At 37.8% G+C, this 22,750-nt stretch overlaps 1 protein-coding gene across 3 annotated transcripts in view; it reads right to left on the reverse strand.

The window, feature by feature from the left end:
* The window catches only part of WWOX (WW domain containing oxidoreductase), a 537,265-nt gene that overhangs the window by 239,025 nt on the left and 275,490 nt on the right, over nucleotides 1-22,750 (reverse strand). The window contains exon 9 of one of the 3 annotated variants that reach the window (XM_075101317.1): nucleotides 9,806-9,938. The exons of the other annotated variants lie outside the window; for them this stretch is intronic. Coding sequence (XP_074957418.1) covers nucleotides 9,806-9,938 — 133 coding nt within the window. The remainder of the gene's footprint in view (nucleotides 1-9,805; nucleotides 9,939-22,750) is intronic. 3 annotated transcript variants of the gene reach the window in all.

The raw sequence follows: 22,750 nt of genomic DNA on the forward strand, positions 1-22,750 counted from the left end.
TCAGGTTATTGTTATTTTTAAACCCAGAAATTTTTCAGTAGATGGGTTTGCATATTACTTAGCTTTTTGAGTTAGTACTATTTAAAAAAGAACACTGGTGAATATACACTAAATGCCTTTGCTAGTCATTTCCATCAACAGATTCTTCTGAGCCAAGCAAACTGAGGGTTTGTGAGCTTTTGCTACTTTTTTGCCAAACAGTGCTGGATTGACTTGTTAAATTCTGTAACACAAATACACACGTAATAACAAACAATGTCAAAGAAACACACATTTCAACAGCACCTGGAAACTTCAAACTATGCTTTCCCTGTGTTTGAAGCTGAAACAAGTAAGCAATACTGTTGTCTTCTTAATTTGTTGATTTTGGTTTTTCTCCAGACTCGTAAAGACCAATTCAGTGACATGCAGAAAAACAGAACGCGTTTGTTCAGCACCTTATCCAGCAAACTCCATGTTATATACAAAGATGAATCTCTTTGTTAATGCTATAGTATATTGAAGATGCTTTCCCATTGTACTTATTTGCTCCGTCACAAAAAGTTAGCTGCGTTAAGATTTAATAACACCATTAAATGACATTCAAGTGGACATTAAGCATCCATATAAAGTACTCTTATATCCAGTATGTGTATGTTTAGATTTTTTAATTCAAACTCACTTAGCCAGTAGGTTTGTAGGGGTAATATCAGTCACTCTGCAAATTATTTCATCAAAGAAAAAGCCAGAAATATAGAAAAGACCAGAAAAACAACATCAAATGTTCCTCACAATTCCAATACATCAAACCCATTGTTTTAGAGGTGATGGAACAAGAGTTTGTTGGGTGTACATTTCTAAGCAAGACCCAAGTGCCATTTCATTTATACAGCGCGCTCTCGGCTAACGCTGCTCCTACCACCAGAGCTGGATTAGTCGTCCGTTCTCTCTCCAGCTCAAGTACTTTTGGAAACAAAAAGCATCTGCTTTCTAGTTTTGCTAGCTGGCTAGTTTTCTAGTACCAGCCTGGACACATACAGTAGGATAAAACTGTATGTTTCTTTTCCAACACTGCTTATAACAATACATCATCCTTCAAGTGCTTCCATTCTCAGCATTTATTATAACCAGAGCCCAATACCTGTAATCTAATGAGCACCTATAGCTACTTCTTTTCATAAAAATGTGATAGCATTGATGTAATACAAACACTATGGATTCACTCTCATTTAGGAAACACTGCTCCACCCCATGACACCACCTCCTGCATTTGCTCTTCCACTACTTGCTATGAAAGTTCAAAATAATGCCAAGCGCCACTCGCTTGCAGCTCTCCCTGAGCAGATGTGCGCCAAATTTAAATTCCCACAGAAAAAAATTAAAAAGCTACTCACTCCATACAACTGATTTTTCTGTTATAATTTCCTGCACACCCGCTGAAATCAATGAAGCTTCTCCAATTTACATGGCTGAGAATTAAGCACGCACCTATCATAAACCAACCACCTCCTGCCAGAGCAGGACAAGCAAACAGCCACTGCTTTTGAACCTTATACAGCTGTTTTCTGTACTTCTGCAAAACTCCAAACATTAACACTGCTATACAATTTCTATTTATTTTGTTATTATTGTCTTGAGCCTTGGAAAGAGATTTTCTAAAGGCCCTGTTGTGAAGGACATATCACATGAAGGGTAATGACTATGCTGCTGTAGTCTACGAGCAGATTGACTTGCCTTTCTTCTTCCTTTTTAATTCTTTATGTTTTTGATTTGCTGAAAGACTCTTTAAGGGAGAAAAAACAAACACCTCTTCCACCCCCCCAAAACTGTGGGAATGTTTGCTTTTTTTGGCAGCGCTAATATTTATCTCTTAGTTAATAGAAACTCTCCCCTGTGTTAAGAATATTGCTTTTACAGCTTGAAAATCTAAACATGAAGTATTCTATCAGTATTCTGTTTTTCTCCCCTCTCTATGCAACTTTGGAGCAGTTTGTAAAAAGCAAATATTAAAACAAAAATTACTGTCTTTGAGTGTCTGTGAAAATTTATGTACTAAAAAGCAGCTGTAAAATTTTTTAATGTTTAAATTAATGCTTTATGTTTACAATAAAAACTCTCCAGCCATGAAGGGCTTTTAAAAGCTACATGCTAAACACAAGGAAAAACACAGCAAACAGTAACACTCCTGTGAAGTCCAGCTTCAACGCACGAAATGGCAAATAAGACTTTTGTGTAGACTTCGTAAGTTTTTGTGTCTTGCTCTAGAAATAAAAACCCTAGGAATGTCAAAGCTACAGAAAGAGCTGGTTAGAATAGGAAGGCAAGAACTTGTAATTCCTTAATAATAGGCTTTTCTGCAATTCTGAATGTATTTGTGATGGTCTGGTTTACTCTTTTATTTGAATTGTGTTATAAATAAAACGGCTTCTCTCCTCCCCCGTTTCTGCCAGCTGTAAGCACTCTGTCCTCCAATAAAGGCTGAAACAAATGAATAGGTTTAAAAGAGACCATTATGCACTCGCTAGTGCAGACTGAGGAGATGAAATGTTGCCAAATCATACTCCTTTTAAAATCAATAGGAATTCTTGTTATTGGATTCAATGGGAGTATAATTAGGTTCTAAACTCGCACGCTTTCTTGACAATATGGGTTTCTTTACCTTTTTCATTCCTGTTTCCCTCTCAGATACGGAGAAGTCTCGCTGTTCCAAAGCGCTCACAGTTTGAACAGTGTTTTAGCCATTTCTCCCCTGAAACACTCGGGGCACAGGCTAGAGAAGGCAGACCCTTAGCACCAGCAACCCCAATCACCTACACTGAAAGTCTGCTACCAGGTAACACCAGCAAGAGCACAGCCCGTTCCCCAGCAGGCGTCTGAAGCCTTGACGTTCCCTGTCCACCCTCACGCTCCTGGGCATCGCTTTCTTAGTGACCCGGGCAGAGCAACCCCACGTACTGAATCATCACCACCATCTTCTCCCTTTGCAGCTCAGTTTTGTTTTGCCGGTCTCACTGCAGGGAGACCGACTAAGCCCAAATATGTTTAGGTTGAATCAAATATAAATCTGTCCCACAATGTGAAATGATTTTCAAAACCCCTGTCAAAGTAATTACAAGAAGACGATATAAATAACTTCCCCTTGAAAGGTCTACATAAGGAGGACCCTGCATTTACCACATCTGCATGTCGGACTCCAAATCAGCCACTGGGGAGTCTTGAGTCCACCCCCATTAATCTCTCAATGACTTGCTTTTATAAACAGTGTATTGAACAACAACAAAAATATATAAAGCCGCACCATCCCCCCAAGACCAAGAATTAAGTTATCTTTTTCAATTTTTTTTCCATACACAGACTTATGAACATAAGCCAAATCCTACGCAAATAGTTTTAACTCTTATCCACAATGCTATCTTCATAAATTAATTTGTCAGCCTTTACTTTGTTCCAAAAGACGGGATGCAAGAGCACTTTTTAACTGTTTCTTAGTTAGAGGTAGTTATGAAAATGACTGGGAAGCATTCAAAATAGTGAATATCCATTTTCTACTTCTCTCAGAACAGGAAAAACCCACCAAAAAACAATAAAAAATATATTTTCCTAATTTTCTCTCCTATTAGTTTGCTGTAGAAAATATTTCTCACGCCAACTGTGTTTTTAAGGTACACATAACTGAAAAAAAATGAAAGACAGTCAGAGTATAAGCATTAATGTGCAAACCTCAACGTTTGTTTGGGCAACTGAATTAAAATTTGCTACAGACGATAACAGTGGCTTCACCTTTCTACACTTTAAGTCAGTTGTTCCACTGATCGCAACCGGAGGTGACCTCGGAAAAGGCCAGTACTCCCAGGTTAGTACCCTGCAAGAATAATTAGCAGAGCTGTTGGTAGGAAGCATATGCCTAGCTTAGGACTCTCCGTTCCTACTGGACTCTCTGACAACTGTTTCATCAGAACTTAAAGCACTGAGACCTGAAGTTCTTAAGGTTCCTCTCTTCGAGGACAAGGAAAGGAGAACTTTAAAAAATGTGTTTATGTGTATGTGCATATAAAATACATAAATGCATGTACAGGTAGGTAAACATTTGAACAAGTTTCTGCAGAGAACTTATCAAATTATTACTGTAAAGGTCTTGAAAGAGAGTTTCTGAGGACTCTTTCTAGAAAAGCTATTCAGAAATTTTGCCCAAGTCCATCCCAGTGGAGATGGGTCTGGAGAATATCGAGGTCCTAAATATGGCTTTTCATGAAAAGATCTCATCGCTTTTTAGAAAATGAGGTAGCCATACTGCAGTGAACATATTTAAGAACATGTATTTGGATTATTTCCAAGATGCTTTTTGCATATTTAGCACAATCCTCTCCCTCCTGCCCTTTTTCACCATTTGTGAGAGTAGATTTTTTGAAACTATCTGTGCTCAGCTCTTCCTTCAGTCTTTGTGTATCCGTAATTAATTTGTCCATAATGATTAATCATTTTTTAAATGTGCCAAAAATATGCACTGCTCTTCTGTAGATGAGAATATCTGCTGAAAACAGATGAGGACTTAAGACATTTTATTAGTTTTATTAGTTCATATTAGGTCTGTGAAAAGCAAGTCAAATACATTAAACATCAGGTAAATTAAGATATCTTGGTTTTAAAGCAAACCAAGGGGAAAAAAAAGCCCTTTAGATTATATTTAGTTTTCCCCAAATTTGGAAGCCCTCATGCAAGTTTCTTCTACAGCTTGCGACCTGAAATGAATACAGTTTGACAGAAACAAGATATACTGACCGATAGCAGCAGGGAACAAAACCACAGTGTGCATTCTCAAACAGCCACATTACTGGTGATAAAGGATCAGCAGCCCTTTAGATCCAGCGAATGGGGATACAAAGCTAGAGGTGGTATAAAAATAAAAGCAGCAGTGACATTTTAAAAGAAACTATCCCTGTATAGTCTTGCCCATAGCCATAATTCTGGAAAAAGAGCTCCTTTTCTAACGTGCCCTCCAGGATTAAAAAGGCGTAGGTATCATGCTATATATTAAAATTAGTATTTCTTGGCCTTGGATAGCTTCTGATCAGGGTCCTCATGTCCTGGACATTATTCAAGTAAGCAACTTCTCCATTGGGTAATTTAGCCTGCTCATGTGTCTGGTAGCTAAGATTTACTACCTCATTGGTTTAGTTAAAATTTACAAAATTGGGTTTGGACAGTGGGGGTGAGCATCAAAAGCAGTTGCAGCACCACTACAGTACAATGGAGAAGTTAAACAAATTTGAATAGAATAATTCTTAACTAATATTTATCTGTAGATTAAAACCAAAGAGACACAATTAAACGCCAGGGACAGGAATAAAACTACCTGCGCCTTCTGAAACCTCCCTACACCAACGATTTTGGAGTACAGATGGGACGTTTTTACTTACTAAAGAGGGAGTTTGACAAGCGTACTAGTTAAAAAGGCTGAAAACAGCTAAAAACTTCATTATAAAAATTTGTACTTAAAATTATCATTATCAACAAAATCTTCAGTATATATGGAGATTTTAATGTACAGCACTTTAAAAAAAGAGTTCCATATTGCTCTCTCCCACTATGCGCAAGGAAAAAGGTAGATGTGGAGATGAACTGTTTGTTGAATTCACCAGTATGGTGGGGAAAAAAGTACAAATATCCTATTTCTTACTGTTGGGAAGGAAGCACTGATTAGTGGAACCTACAGAGTGTTTGCCTCCCAGTATCCCCAGTGATGATCCTGTACAGCTCCTGAGAGTCGCCCAGACCAAGGAAGACGTACATGGCATTTTATTTTCCTCCCCCTACTTTTTATTCCCAGGACACGCCAAGGAGGAGCCCTTGGCAATGCTATCGTGGTCACTGTTGTTTCTGACAAGTCATAGCAGAGGGTATTTTGATGCATTTTGGCATGCCTCCTGGAAACACAAAAAAGAGGCCTTGGTTGAAACAGTATATAGGAAATGTGACAGAAAATTCCATAGAATCAGTCAAATTTTCTTTCTACAGGCGCATTTTAAATTACGATTTTTACAGAAGCCAACTAGATACAGTCCAGACCCCGCTGCTGGAGAAAGCTTGCACTATATTGCTCTCAATATACAAAAGATTTGCTGGAGTTCCTTCCTCTCTCTGCTTCTATCTAAGGTATTTGAGTTGGCCCTAGGAGGGGGACATTTTGCCCTTATGTTGTTCACTGCTCTAATCTGTTATCCTTGAGAACGGGAGGGCACCAGGTCACTGTGCCAGTTACGCTCCCAAATCTCTAATTAATGTTGACAGTAAAATATTAGCCACAGTATTAACTGCCAGATAAGAGAGAGTACTCCTGAGGCTTGCACATCCCAATCAAGTGGGTTTCATTAAAAAGAGACTTGTTACCAATAATACCAGACAATTGCAACATAAAACCCACTAAAATAAAGATGACTCACTTATCTTTGTACTGCTATAAAATAGTGATTTGTTTCTCTTCCCTCCATTTCATTCCCTCCCACCATCCTTCAATCGGATGTAAAACTTTCTTTTTTTGCTATGGGAGGAGGGAGAGGAAAAAAACCAACGCCCAGAGCTCAACAACTCTGTATTTAGGCTAAGTCACTCTGCAGCATCATGGTGTATGAGTTCCAAATATAGATGTACCCATCAGCTCCTCCAAGCAGTAGCATGACCTACACTTCCTTCAGCCCCAGAGGCACATCAAAAGTTGCACTTGTGAAAGAGAAACCCTGTGGCTAAAAATGCAGTTAAAGCTTGGTTCTTCTCATAGCTTCCAAACAATCGGTTTTATTTCAGTTACCTGCATTGCAGTGCACAGTGTCAGTATATTTACGGTGCTATTTACATTAATACCCGATCCAACAATCATCCTGCAAATACAGCAGAATCATTCCAGGGATAATAAGAGAGAACGGTTTTGCAGCAATGCAATGTTAAAAAGCTTCCTTGGTCTGAGAATGTCTTTGCAATAAAACTAATGGTTTTAGCTTGTACTATCCTGGTAGGACACAAGCATCTTGATAAAAATAATACAAACGTCTTCCACAGACTCCCACGTCCAGAGTGACCCAAGATCCCAGTCACACACCATCAAAGCAAACTTCAGGTAGGCTCAGAGAAGCAAAATGCCTCCCAGGTCACTTTACCCCTACCAAAACTTCCAAGTTCTTCTTTTTCCTCCATAACTTGCAAGTCTCCTCACCCACAGTATGTCTTTTTTATGGCATTACAGACACAATTGTATTTAAATAAAGCAAGCACAGCATCTTCATCTAAATGTTAAGGAAATATTTATCAGCACAAAGGCAGTCTCACCCTGTACAGTGTTTACAATGTTTTTTTATCTTCAGGCTACATTAGGATTTGCTGTGAAATGGTGTTTGGAATGACTTGTGAATCACTGCCAAATGTGGTTGTTGCACCAACCATATTGCAAAGCTTTGCACAGCAGTAATCATGGGGTATTTCTGACACTGGGAGCAATTGGTACAGAAGAGCAGTAAAAAAAAGATGGTCTGTTCTTTTCTCACTTAATCCCTTCTGTTGATGCACTCTTAAAAATCAGAATAAAATACGAACTAAGATAACAGATGCCCTTAATGAGGCCCTCTGTTACTCTACTAGAGTATCTCTGAAAAAATAAAATATAGAGATGCTGTTTCAGCAACTAATACAATAGAATTACAGAGAGCAGAAAGTTTGTGATTCTTTGGGGCAGAGGGTTATCATCAGACAGGAAGGAATAGTTGGTGTGCTTGGAGGCAATGATACAGGTTGCAGAATACTAAGATATCATCTGTCTCCACTTCCCAGCATACTTCTCTTGATACCAAACCCCACTCCCCTCCTTAAAACTGGAGGTAAATGAATAAATAAGTCTGTAACTGAACAGATTACAAACATGCGAAGGCAATTTCCACTTTATGAGAAAACCTGCCTGTAAAGAGATTTTAATTCAGAAAAGCGCCGCTCCTTGTTTAAGGGAAACATCACCACGCCATCTGATAACTGCACTTAGCTCTTCTTTAAATGTCTAAACGCAAGAATACAGGATAAGTTTCATTTAGGAGAGAAACCTGTTTAAAAAGGTGCAAAATTGATCTTACATATGCTTTTAAATCTATGAACCAAAACAAACAAATCACTCTAAGACTCTAAAAGATATGTCCAAATCCTAGTAACGTCCTTTTAGACTCAAAAATTTTCATTTTTAATAGCATTTTGGCAGCTGTGTATGATCCACAGGACATTTATGGCAACTGCCATTTGTGGTACATAGCTACAGAGTGGCTTTTTCTGATTCTCCTAGTCTCAATGGCATTTGAACACGCCGAATACTACCTGAGCATTGGTAACCTTCATCTCAAATTTTTCAGAAGATTATGCATAAATGCAGTGGTGATAAGCACAACTTGGCACCGTACAGACTCCTTCAGTTGTCAGCAAACATTATTTGGCATTTGGTTATTGCTCTAGGAAAAAGATCCAGCAACAAGTAGTCTTAATGTAAGAAATAAAGCTTTATACTCAAAATTTCCTAAGAACAGAATATTAAATCTAAAGTCACTTTATGCACTTTCTTTAAAATAGATGTTTATGGTCCTCAAAAGGAATTAATTACTATAATTCAAGAGGAAACCATTACAAACTGGTTTGTAATGCAACCGGTGAAACTTTGTACACTAATTCCTGAATTAAAATGAACAATTAAAATGCACAGGTTTCTAGTAGAGCATCACCTTTTAAGACCATTAAACTTCTCAGTGTGCCTTTATATGGCCAGATCTCATTTTGATCCAAGGCCCGATCTGAACCAGGCTCAGCCGCCTCTCTTTATAAGCATGTTATTTTTAAATATTGCATATGTTCTTTTATTCCTCGAAAACAAGATATGAGAGACTATTCAGAGACTCAGGAACCAGTTGCTAGGGATTTACAGATAACAATAAAATGCAAATCCTCGTTTTAAAATTCGGTACAGAGCGCAATGATTTTTAGCTCAAAATTGCCATCAACAATTATCACTTATTTAAATAAAACAAAAGAGGAGAGTCTCAAAAGAATTGTATGCATGTCACTCCTACCTTGACAAAAGAAACATATTTTTAATCTTCTTACATCACAAATCACAGGAGGTCTCTAGTCACTTCAGTATAGTAGGAGAGAAAAGGGGAAAGTTACACATTTTCAGGCACTAACAATTTAAAATTAAGACAAGAACAAATATTGTTAGTAAAAGCAAAAGACAGTGGGGAAAGCAACTCAGCTTGTGGAATGACAATATTGTTAAATAGAAATGGTTGTTTTCTGAACACAGTCATTTTATAAATTGTACAGTAAAGCTTTTATATGTAAATTACCCAAACTCAGAAACCTTCCACTTCAAATTGAATTGAGAATAGCTTGAAGTAGAACACTTTAGTGAAAACGTGCTTAAAATGAACAAAATCAAGAACAACTAAGGCACACACACACTGTTACACAGGAAAAAAATCCCTGTAAATAAATATTTGATTGATGTACTGCTAACAAAAAAGGATAAAAATTTGCCTTCAAATACATTCAGATAGCCCCTTACTACGTGCATTTATTTTTTTCTTTTTCATAGGTACTGATTATATTTTCTAAACTCTGTGTATTACCACCAAATATAGAACTATGTTACATGAAAGATTAAAACTACTACAATGGAACTACATTATACAAACAATCACATTATCACGTTTAAAAGCTCCCTTTGCTAACGTGCCATAACAATGCAATTTCCCCTCAGCTTTTGAAATAAAGTTCATATGATTCCATCGCTGTGTTTTTAACTTACCAACATCCCTTAAAATAATCCAGTCATATAGGATGGTCAAACTGGAACAACTGTTGTGTACCAAACCATCATGCTGGATACTCTGTGAAGGGAGGGTAGGCTGGGCACTGTGCTTGCAAAGTTCACATGGATTCTAAAATAAGTTACATATGAAACAACTGCAGCATCTGCTGTTTACATCAGCCTTACAAGTGTATTTATCTTCAGGTTTTCTGGCGAGCCTGGCACCTCTAATGGTGTCCCGGCTGGAAATGGCAATTGACGCAGACCATGTTATTGGAATGCCAGCCCCATATTTTTATTTCTGGTATAAATTTCTGGTAATTTAGCAGCTTTGACAAGACTGGCTGTAATCCATATGTTTCTATCTGATTCTCTGTGACTATGTTTGACTCGACTGCTGTATCAGGGGCTTCCACAAATAAAACTGCCTTGCGGTACGCTCGCTGACTATGGCTAATGAAGGGGATGAGGTGGCACACCGAGGTACCTGACTTTGGGTAAACAAAGTAGGAGCTAATCACAGGGCAAGCGTGAAGGAAAAGAAAGGCTAACCTCCAGCAGAGGATATAGCCCTTATCAGAAAGTAACCTATACAGAGGTCTGCAGTTTATTAAAACTCTCATCCCATAGTAGCGAAGGAATAATCTTTGTAAGGCCAAGCCCTTAGTAAAATTATTTGGAATTTGCTTATTCATTGTATATCTCCTCCCGGACGAATATGGAAATCTGATTTTATTCAATGCTTGTAGGTTAATTCTCCCTTTGGATTTGAACATGGCTACCAATTACTTGGGTAAAAGCCAGGGAGACATTTGTCCTACAGCAAAACTTGGTCCTTAATTTACCAGTTTGACAGGACAGCAGGCAAATCTAAGTAGTAACCCATGAAAGAGACAGGTCCTGACGGACTTTTTGGGCTAAATAGTGATCTTCCTCACATCAGCTAAGAAAAATGCTTGCAAAACCAATTCTAACTGAAAAGATTAACAAATCAAACATTAAAAATAAATTGGGGCCAAGTAAATTGTAAGTGCAACACACAACTGTCTTAGCCTGAAATCTGAGAAGCTTTGAGGTGGACAGTCTGCACATGTAACTGCATGTATGTGAGAATATAAAGAATACCAATAATACTCCCTATTTATCTCTCCCAAAGTGTACTTATAACACAAAAATGAATATGGCATACTGAACAACATCTGCATAATGACATAATTGTTTACAAATTGGAAACACAAGTACCAAACCCGGTAATATCCAGGGCATACATAGAAAAGACAAACTAAATTGAATAGTTCATATTTTCTCTATAAATATATGTGGAGACAAAATAAAAGCTGTATTTCAAATCACCTTCTGTAAAGTGAAGAATGTTTGCAGTCTGGCAGTTTTACATCACTGTGCCTTCACAAGAGAAAATGCCATTATATTAACATTTATAATCTCCTTGCCATTAATGTACTTGCAATGGAAGTGTAGCTAAAACATGTAGTATTTTTATATTAGAGACAAGGAAACTGGGTGTGGCTGAAAAATAGAGTGTAGTTCACTCTGTCAAGTTATGAAGCATGTATGCTCAAATGCATTATATGACTGTCTTACTAGGCATTAGCTGAGGATATAATATGGAAGATAGACAGAGTTTTAACTTCCACAGATGACATATTGTACCCAAAAGATTTAAACAATTAAATAATAAGCAAATGCTGAAAACGGTTTACGTGTGAATATTTTTTTAAAAAATGATCCTGTTAGCCGAGTCTGTTTCCACCTGTGCCAGGTTTCTATAAGCACTGACAGCTGTGAAAAGCTGATGGGTTACACTTTAACATTACTCTCTGAAGTTCTTTTTAACTTTAAAAGGACTTACTGAATGTTCCCAAGACTTTTATTACAAGCTTTTTTTAAAAAAAAAATTTTCAAAGGTGTTTGTTTTAAAATTCAATCATCATCTTTTTTTTAATTTCCATTTCTTTTGACCAAGATGAGTACGGCAGACCAAGTGCCATCATGCAATTCTTGAGTATGTTTGTTCGCGCAGCAACCCTGTACAGCCCCAATATTATATATATATCACAATAATGAGAAGCCCAAACCAAAAAACAACCTGGCCGTGTTTCCTCAGTTATTGAAGAAAACTACTCACCTGGCGTGAGTGAATGAGTAGAATATTGGAAGATGGTTTTATTATAATTATAAACCAGAAACTAAAATGTTATTATACCCCTTGCTTACTGATATTTCAACTATTAATGCTGAACTCCATCTAACTTATCTGAACGTTTTTACACTGTCTCTTTCTCTCTATTGCTAAATGGGTGTACAATACCATGAAGGAGACTTAGGTATATTGCAAAGGTTATATTTTAAGATGATATGAGATGGATGCATTTGACTTTTTACATCTTTCTCACTCTACTTCAGAAAAGGAATAGGAAATCTGTGTGGTTTTCCTGCACTCTATCTTCTGGTGAAAGCAGATGGATAGTTTTAGCATGAAAAACGGCGTACAAATTTTTGAACATTTATTAAAAGCAATACTGCATAACATTCCAGAAAATATAATCCACTAGAAATATTTTCATGTTTATATCTAAAAAATTAATATTTTTATCCCCTAAGTAAAATGATATATCTAATGACAGGAGACTTAAATACTAAAAGCACTTTGAATATTTTCAATCATTCTTCTATATGCTTGTGTCTATTTCACTTCTTTTAGTGGTAAACATGCAGTTCAACTGGCTGAGAAAACAAATCTGAGTTAACTTTGAGCTTGATTTTTGAAGATAACATTGTCAAAATTTTCCTACCAGCATTACTACAATTGGCACTCCCCGAGGCATGTGCGACTTGACCGTGGCTGCATGGCCATTCTTAGGGAAGGAAAAGAAAGGAAAGGACTCTGTTTCGATGAAGACAGTATCTTTTTTCCTCAGTGTGGTCAGACATAGGCATTTACAAACAGGAATGAGGCCTTACTGTTGGTCTTTTCCTGTTAAAAAGGCACTTTTTAGACAAAAGTGTATCTGAGAGGGGAAGACAGTTGCAATTCATAAGTTCCCAGTTCCCTTAAAGCACCTCCACCCATGAGCCGCCTTTCCCTTCAGTGATAGTTGACACCACAGAGGCAGAATTGTACGTGGATTCTTCAGCTCCTTTGCTCGATTGCGTCATTTATTTATTTTTTTGCCTAAAGAAAATGGCATTCTGTTTCGCCTTCATTCTACACGACTTTCTCGGGCTTGCTCTGGGAAAGCCTTTTGGAACTGCATAAATGCCCAGAATACAGCTTTTCCAGTTAATTAAGATATTTGTTGTGACATTCAGGAGGAACAAGGCAAAATTAAGCTAGGGTGGTAACAAAAAGAGTTAGGAAGCAGAAACAACTGCAGCTAAAATGTTTAAGAATTGTACCCAGTCCAGGAATAAAGTGACACCGACTAATGTAACTCCTCTTTCCTCTCATTCTCACACTAAACTGCTGTTACTCACAATAACACATCCTACATAGAGTTTTTCCTCCAGGTCTTATATTTACCGCTAGTACTGAAGAACTTAGGAGGCTAAATCATGAAGCAGGGCCCCCATGTGCTGGCAGCTCAACAAACAGCGACAAAAAATGGTGAGTGCTCCAGAACATCCTGAAAAGCAGTTGCTACCAGTGTATTTTCTGTTCTTCCTGTGATTTGAATATACACAGATTTTAAAACACAAACGTACTTATAAGAGTTACAGTATCTCCGTAACTTTTTGTACCAAAAACCAGATTAGATGACAAATATGGGGACTGTAGAAAACGTGTTAATGTAGATTCTCTGTATCAGTGATAACGCAAGAAAATGAGAGCATTTAGGATATCTAAATTTGGTGTGAATTTGGGGTTGTCCTGTGCAGGGACAGGAGATGGACTTGATGATCCTTGTGGGTCCCTTCCAACCCAGGACATTCTATGATTCTATGATTCTATCATCTAGCAGAAAAAAAAAACAGTGTCTGTTATTTTCCTGAAAATAACATAAACAAAAACATCATGAAAAATGTGACCAAACCAATAAGCAGCAGCACTGTAGTCATTTCACTACACAGATTAAAAGACCCAAAAAAGGGGCAACACTGCCTTTCACCTGTGACACAGCCACAGAGGCTCAGCGCCCACCAGTACGCACATAAAAGTGACGAGCGAGTGGTTGTAATGAAGAGCAGAGGTATACAGCCTTTATCAGATGAGAGGGGATTTGTCAGAGATTAATAGAATTCCATTGTAATATCCATATCTCACAAAGGCATACTCTGACAGGGTCCAATTACTTTCAACAAGCTGGGCCTGCTACATGGACCCTCTGAACCGGAATGGCCCTCCAATCTGTATGCTTTCGTTCAGACAGATAACACCAACGTGTTTCTCTCTGTGATCACTGCCTAACTTAAATGAGTTAATCTCGTTTTCCAGATGAATTGTTATTTTGTCTCCCGCAGGCTGTGATTACCGGATAAAAGTATTGTGTTAACAGGAGGGCCAGGGTCTTTTCAGCAGCGGATTCCACATTCAGATAACCAGCCAGAGAAGGCTTTTTCTTGCTTGCCTGCTTGATTTTTTTTTCTTTTTTTTTTCTAATGTGAAGTAAGAGAGTGGCACTAACAGGAGAAAACTGTGAAATGACAGAGAGATAAACCTTCCCAAATAATTACATAACTTCGTAAGAGGTCAAAGGGGCAATTTATCTTCATATTTCAAAAGATCGTCCCAGTGAACCAATCACATTTACAGCCTACCCCTACATATTTTAAGAAGTTATTTGCCTTTCAGTTCATGCCTACCCTTTCTTTCCCTAATGGCCTTTGTTTCTTAAGCCATTATAATGTGTTTGAGAAGTTCACAAGGGAGGCTATCAGAATATAAATATTTGGAAGCACTGAAATATATCTGGGCAGTATCAGAAAACAGGAAGAAGAAAACAAGCCCGTGATTTCACAAACAGTTCTCTTAAACTTATGAAGCAAAAGCCATATGGTGAGAGTTACAGTCTACAGCACATTTTTCTAAGATAATGTATTTTCTCAATGACAGCAGTGAGATTCTTCACTTCCTTTTCTTGATAAAATGTTAAAAAGAAAAAGCCCCACTCTCAAGCTAATTCTTAAAAACTACACCTTTGGGGGGTTAACGCCGAGAAGCAGAGATGCGATTAGCCAGTCATGCCTTGACCACCAGGAAAATCCCTTCGGGGTCAAGAATGACTCACGCATAGACCCCATCTAGACAAATTCAAACTCACGAACAGTAGCGGAAACGCGCTGACTTACGTCGAGTCTGTGTCTCATGCATTTTCATCTGTATAGAAGAAACATGAAACTATTATGTTATTTTAGTATCTAGTGCCAAAAGGCAAATAAAATTTGATCTCCGAACGCAGTAGATTTCTCCAGTGGCTCTCCCAGTATGCAGATCCAAGTTACTCCTGAGGTGGGTTATGTCAACAATTTGGAAACAAGATGCAACATCCGATCATTGGCAGTGTATCAAACACTGCCCATGAAATGTAGTCGATAAGCTTATGAAAGCTTCCTGACAGGAGGCCACAACTTTTGACTGCAAAAAGCCAATTTCTTCAACAAAATATGAATGAATATTGGTGCATGATGTGCATCTGAAGCACACGGCGGCTGTATCCCACCCTGCAGGACAGAGCAGACCCTCTGTGGCAGAGCAGGCCCTGCAAGTCCTGGGCCCCCAGTTTTGCAGAGCTGGGGACCTAGCGAAACACATCACAGCTTCCTTTACGCTCCTGTGCCCACATTTCCTTCCACAGGAAAGGAGAGGCTGCGACTGAAGTGAAAAGCAAATCTGAGGAATATCAGTCTCTACACAAATATTTGGGCTCCACCTTTCTCATGCAAAGAATAACTGACATCAGCAGATATGAAAATCATTCATAGCTAGCCAGGTAAATTAATGAAAAGATAACACGTTTTAGAGTTTCTATATTACAGAGTTTAAATATTTCTGTATCTCGTAATGAAGTGAAAAGCCTGTGCAGGTGGAACCACAGTCCACAGTTAGTTGTCACTAACTTCCATTTTGATCAAATCGGCAGTATTCTCATTTCCGGCCAGAGGCACTAAGTTCAGCCTCTGTGCTGGGAACTAAATTCATAATCTGTCATTTAAAGATCCCTGGTATTTTCCAAAATGGGTAGATGATAACCTACTGGCTCACATTCTCTTACGAAGAACAAGCTTTAGGATTATGCATCACATACAGGAGAATGCAAAACGTCTATACAGTGTAAGCAAACAGTCAATCATAAGCTATTTCTGGAGAAAGGCAAAGAAAAAAATCCTAGTACTTAGGGTGTAAAAACGATGTTATAGTAAAAATGTGTCTTTGCTCAAGAAGGTGAGTAGAAAAGATCATTTTTACACAGTAGGAGTCTCCCTCAGGTATATCAGGAATCGCATTGTTTGCTGGGCTACAAAAAGACATACTCCAGTCGTCTTCTCCACCCAGCAGTGCATTTTATTCTGCTTAGCAGGAGACAAGTGATGCAGCTAGGAGGGTGTGAAGTGCTCCTATGCATCATCATAAACAAGATAAGCAGAATTATTTCCTAAATTACAAACATCTACACCTACAACAAATCACTGAGAGGAGCAGGGGATGCGGTGGGTGCAGTATGGGCACAAAGACTTGTGCTTTTAGTGGCTCTTACCATGCTGCTTCTGCTGTAGAAGCAGGAAGCTGGTGTGACTCTCAAGTTACAGGCTGATTTTGCCTTGTTTTTGTCTGAAGAAAGAAGGAACAGTATTTTTCTGTGCTTTTTTACAAGTGTTTTGATTGCATTGCTTCTCTTGACTTAGTCTAGGAAAGGGTAGGCCTCAGTAGAGAGCTTGGAGGCCATAGGTTCCCTGAGGTATACCCTTGGTAGGAGGATTTTTTTCGCCTATTTCTTGCTTAATTAACAGATCAGATGAGGGTATAATTATAAATAAACATCAGGCGATGTCATTTAGAGACTGGTCACTTTGACTAACTCGTGATGAGTCTATATGCAGCCACACAAGGATTAAGCTCCCAGCAGAGCTGTAACCACGACTGCTCACATCCTGGCTCCGTTTTTTGTGCAGGACACAGCCCTGACGTTCTGCTTGTTACACTGGGATTCAGAGTTACCACTGAATAGTCCTATTTCAGATATCAATGGAAGCGAATGCTGGTCCTCCTCACAATAACAGTCTTTTCCCAGACAAAGCCAACACTGGTATAGCAGAAATGATGCTAGTAAGAAGTGATGTGAATTGGTAACAAAGAAGCTTGATCAGCGTGATGGAGACAGACAGTCACAGACACAAATTAAATCTCAGACGCAAATTAATTTCTCATTCATTTTTCTGTACACTGGTGCTACAAAACACTTCGTAGAAGTTGCATTGAAGGTATCAGCTGGAAATTACATTGTTTCAAGAGCTGAAAGTATTCTCTGTGGAGAAATTTTAAACCTATAAACTTTTCCTTTTCTTCCTTTTTTAAAATAGAGCATCAAAACACATGCAGAGCAGATCTGCGAATTGCTACATGGTTTTATTTTTTAAATTGCCAGTCTTTTTTATTTGATGGTCTTATAAACATAAAATTGACAAAATGGACAGCTTGCTTTCTAGGCTAGCTTACACCTCTCCATTTTTGAAAGCTTCCTAAACATGCAGGCACTCCATAAAAAAGTAACTGGTGCATGCAGAAGCAATGCAGTTCACAAATGAAGCAGTATAATGTCAATGGTTTGAAATTGTTCAGTCTCAGTTGTTTTCCAAGTCAATGCACTGGCAGTCTTGCCTGAATGCAACTAGTCAATAGAGGGAAAATAAATAGAGCATTTCCAGAATTCACCCATCAGCACTGAAAAGTGTCTGCTTACTATTACACAGTTTTAACATGTCATAATCGTTTTTCACAGTACAGAAACCCTCCTTATACTTTGGACAAAGAATGAATGACTATTTTAGCACCCTATATGTAACTTCTAATAGAAATTCCAAGCAAAATGTATTGATTACAGTGTTGTAAGTGGTATGTGTTATTAAAGTAGAATCTGAATCCTGTAACTTATTTTTAATGCTACATTATGAACAAAAATTTCTAATTTGGGTACCTAAAAGCAGAGACTTTTGGACTGCGGAAGAGACTCATCTAGCATTTCTCTAAGTATCTGTACATTGAAAGAGCTCCCTGTAATTTCAGGTAGAGCTGAACACCACAATTTATGCACACTATTATTCCCATAAAGAATCCTATTGACTATTAAGCTGGACAGGTTTTGCTCGCATAGGTAAAAGCTTTAGTGCCACAGCTATATGACTCTAAGCACCCATACATTAAGCAGCAGAGAGATACAATTGTCCCCTATCTTTCTATCTTTTATGTCTCCCATGCCTGCATGACAAGTGCTATGTCAAATAGCACCACTAGGCTGAATACTACACAAAGAAAGAAAGGAAGCAGACACGACAGCCACGTTGCTCCACTTTCCTTTTGAATAAAAAAGGTTATGCCTGCCCCTCCAAGCATCTAGATGCTAAATTACATCTAAGGTACTATGCTTACTTAGATAAGGTCCTTGCAATGCCACGTAATTACAGAAAGGATCTGCCATAGTCTGAAAAATAAGGAGAAGTACGTCTTTTCCAATCCCCTGCCTTGTTATCTGTCACCTGGATGAAAATCATGTGAAAAAAAATAAAGAGGGAAAAAAAATTCCCCTTCAGACCCAAGAACACACTAACGCCCATGGATATAAATGTTACAATAAAAGAGCAGGACGACTACTAGCAGAGCTTTTATAGCTTAACAGTATTTTGACAACAAATGTTCATATTTCATTTGAAATTTATGAAACCTTTGTGCCTGTAATCCCATGAGCAGCTACATGGTAAATGAAAGTAGCAGGCAGTCTAGATTAATAATATTTTGCTTCATACTGGAAAAGCATTCTAAGGAAAAGAAATCTTGCTTTATCTGTTCTCCCACTTTTTTTTTTTTTTTTTGTTACAGTCTCTGTATTGGAACAGATTCAGAGCTCTAAAACCTGCTTCCAAATATTCACAGATGCCTTATTAATTTATGAGAAACTGAAGGACCCATCACAAGGTATAAGCAAGCAATTTAGGAATAACAAGTAGAGGGGTATGATACATGGGAAAATACCAGAGCTCCTAGTGTTAGAGAGCTACCAGTGGTTTAAATCAAGTTCAAGGGGAATACCTGGAGTAAGCTCTGGTACTTCATATTCTAATAAAAAATTGGTATGAAAAAAACAGTTGCCCTATGAATCATAACCTTTGCTTTTACATTTTCACAGTTAAGAAATACACGTATGCTAAAAGCTCAAGTGTGGCTTCTTGCACTTAAATGTATAAGTGTATAACTGTCTTTTTCAACAGCTCTTATTTATCTTCAAGCATTTCCAACAGGAGGTGTTGGGTTTTTTTACTTTTTTTAAAGTAGTCTCTTAGTGCAAGCTATCAAGGCAAATGTGATGTGGGCCAATTATGTGCCCAGAAAGCAGATATTTATTTTTATTAAAATTTTTACACCTTTTTTGAACTCTCATGTGGACTTATCTCACATGCACAAGGTATGCTAGGTTAGTAAGACCAAACTCTGAGTCCTTGCTTTGTTCCAAAGCACGAGTCACATAAAATGTAAGAGGGGAAAAAAAAGTTACTTATTTCAAGCAGCAGTTGGAGATACATTTTTTAAAATAGTTATTAAAAACAGCCCTTTTGTCCCCTTTTTGTGAAAAATGCAGCTTTTGTACAGCTATTCTTAATTTCAAGTATTTCTTCGGCTTTCCTTTTCTGAGTTTTATGTCAAAACTTAACACTTCAGCCTTTGAAAAACAGTATCTCTGGAAAACAAACACTGAATTTGTCATTAAATAAGATACACAAAAGTTCATAGGTACTTGATCTGTAAGATATTGCAGTAAAGAAAGTACTTGCTAAAGAAACAAGCACTTAGGTCAAAAATATTCACTGGTGGGAGAAAGGCTGGGAAAACGCTGGGTGAAGCAGACACAACTGGGCAATAGTGAATGACAGATTGGAGAAAGAGTAATATAATAGCAGAGTTAAAAATAGAGTCTAGGCAAACTGTTTTACTCACACAGTAAAAACGGTAACACAGGGCATTAGACGGCTCTAGGAAAACCACACAGAAGATGCACAAAGGTAAAGGGAAGTACATGAGAACAATGTTATTGTGGATGTTGTGTCACTGAGGGACTAATATTTCCAAACTACTAAAAAATGAAATTAGAAAGGAATTGAGCTACGTGATTAGGGTACCAAATCTCTGGAAATAATAACGATAAAAAAATCCCATGTTATCTGGAACACACAAAGAAATATTTCCTTGACCGAAAGTGGTTCCAGAAATACACCCTCAGCCTCAAGGTCCAAGACTCGCCACCTGGAGCAAACCACTGGTCAACATTTTGGCAGTGATCAAAGCAACATATAAAAAGTGTTTATGGAATATATTGCTAAAAGAGAAGCTTCTCTTTAATTCAGAGCTTAGTTATAGTTTGATATATGCAAGGTTGCTTTAAAACCTTTTTTCTTTCCTTTATTTATTTAAGAATCATCTTAAATGGTCATCATAATTTTTGAGCCATCTTTCACAACTACTTTTGCATTACAACTCCATGGGCTCATTGGCTGCTAAGTAAAAAAACACTACTTCTTCTTCCTTTCTAAGAAAAGGTGAGTGGAGAAGGAAGAAAAATGCTCTCACCCTACATAAAGAGATGGTGATGTATTCTCTTCTTCAATTACTGACTCATCAACTATTAGATTTTTTTTTTCCTTTCCTTTGACTATGTAAAAAATACCGTGTTCAGTATGACACGTTGGAGAACACAGATCTGAGGCTTTAAAATATTTAACTTTTATAATACTGCATGCTTTCTCTTTCATTATGGAAATGCAGGCTGCTGTTAAGCTTAATAGATTTCTTTCTCATTTAAATCATGACTACAACCTCTTTGCTGCAAATAGCGTTTTCTTCCCGAAATCACGCACTCTCAGCATATCCATGTGGGTACCCAGTAACACCACCTTCTGCTACTTGGACGATGAAGATCAGATCACCAGAAAGGCGACCACAAGCATCAACTATTATTGCATCTGAGTGTCTCAAAGCTAAATTTGCAACCTTCTGGTAATTTAAAATCCCTGTTTTAGTCAGCCGCTGAATCCAAATCTGAAAGGCATTTCTTCAGCCCATTAGCACACTGTCGCTTCTGGGGAAACAAGCCCTGCTCGGTGCACACCTCCTACCACGGGCAGTCTCTACACGGCAGGCCATCACACTGATGTTTGCCTTTCAAAGAGCGCGTCATTTTAGGGAAGATGATTTAGTGGACCACTGAAGAAAAGAAAAAAGAACGCCAAACTTCCAGTCCTGTGTTTTCACTAATATACTGCAATTAATATTTACCACCAAAACCAGAATACGAGAGCTACATTGTTTGAGTTCTTTCCTCATAAATACACTTTGGACTGTCAAATATATTAGTAACTAAAGGAAGTCTTCCATCAGCATCTGTGCTGAGTGGATTCAATAACAGTCTAACCAATTTACTATAAAACTTTTATAGAAGCATTATATACTTGCATCAGGTTCACAGTTTTATTAATTTACACAGATTTTATGGTTTCTTGAAGTTCTTACGTCTGAAGGAATGAACTGATACTCGAAGAAAGCTGAGTCTAGTGAGAAAATGATCTGCTTAAATACCATTCAGTCTCATAAAAGAGTAACTACACAGTAGTTATACCACCATCTCCATTTCCATATTTATAAAAACTGATATAGGCATAATCAGTTAATAACTTCTGCTCCTTCTAATGCACAATAAAATAAGTTTTACTGATCAGCTTTGTGGTTTAACTGCTAATTTGGAGGGGAAGGGGCATCTTGAAGGAGAGCAGGGTAAAGGGGATCTTTTTGCTTTCTAAAGAGAAAGGTCCAGGAAGTGATTGTTCCTCCGGGTTCACTTTCAGGATGCTCCAGAGCAATAAATTAAAGACAGGAGTTTTTTTCCTTTCCAAAATAGGACTAAAACATGAACATATTTTAACATTAATATATTTTTTGAAGTGAGGCTCCATCAGAAAACATTGGCTTTGTTTCTGTGTCCTGCATTGCTAGCCAGCTAAGTCCAAGAACCAACTTTAAACTTCTACACTAAGGTTTGGCCTGGAAATCAGATATTGCTTAATGAAGTATACACTGTACCATATTATAATGCTTACGATACCAGAAATTATGCAGTTATTGAGTAGCTATGCACCTATCCAGAGCCTAAAAACCAACTCCATTATTTGTACTTACGTAATAATTCCATGATAGAATACCTCCTACCCCACAAATCAGCATTGCCTATTAAACAGTATAATTATGTAAGAAGAGAAAAGACATGAGAATAGCGTGGAATAAAACCTCCTCAAAGTGAAGTGGATTGTCACCTACAGGTAATGCAAATGGATTTGCTAAGTAAGAGGTGACCGCCTCACCCTCCTAGACGTGAGGAGTGTCGAGCACATCGTTGCACTGTCTGAACAATGTGACAAAATCAACAGGTAGTCACATCCTGCACCATGTGGGCAAGCCCTGCCAAACACATTATTTATAGTGTGTGAGTGTGCGCACATATATGTATATACAGTGTATATATAGTACAGTAAATACATAGTGTATAGAAGTATAAGTGTACATACATAGTGCATAGAAATATATATAGTATATAGACATGTATATATACACACACTATATACACTATTTCTATGTATATATAGAAGTGTATATATCCAGAAGAGAGTGTGTGTGTACACCCACACACACGTGCACACTTCTGGATAAAGGAATGGTAGAGAGAATTT

Source organism: Phalacrocorax aristotelis, chromosome 8, assembly GCF_949628215.1.
Source record: "Phalacrocorax aristotelis chromosome 8, bGulAri2.1, whole genome shotgun sequence".
NCBI lineage: Eukaryota > Metazoa > Chordata > Aves > Suliformes > Phalacrocoracidae > Phalacrocorax > Phalacrocorax aristotelis.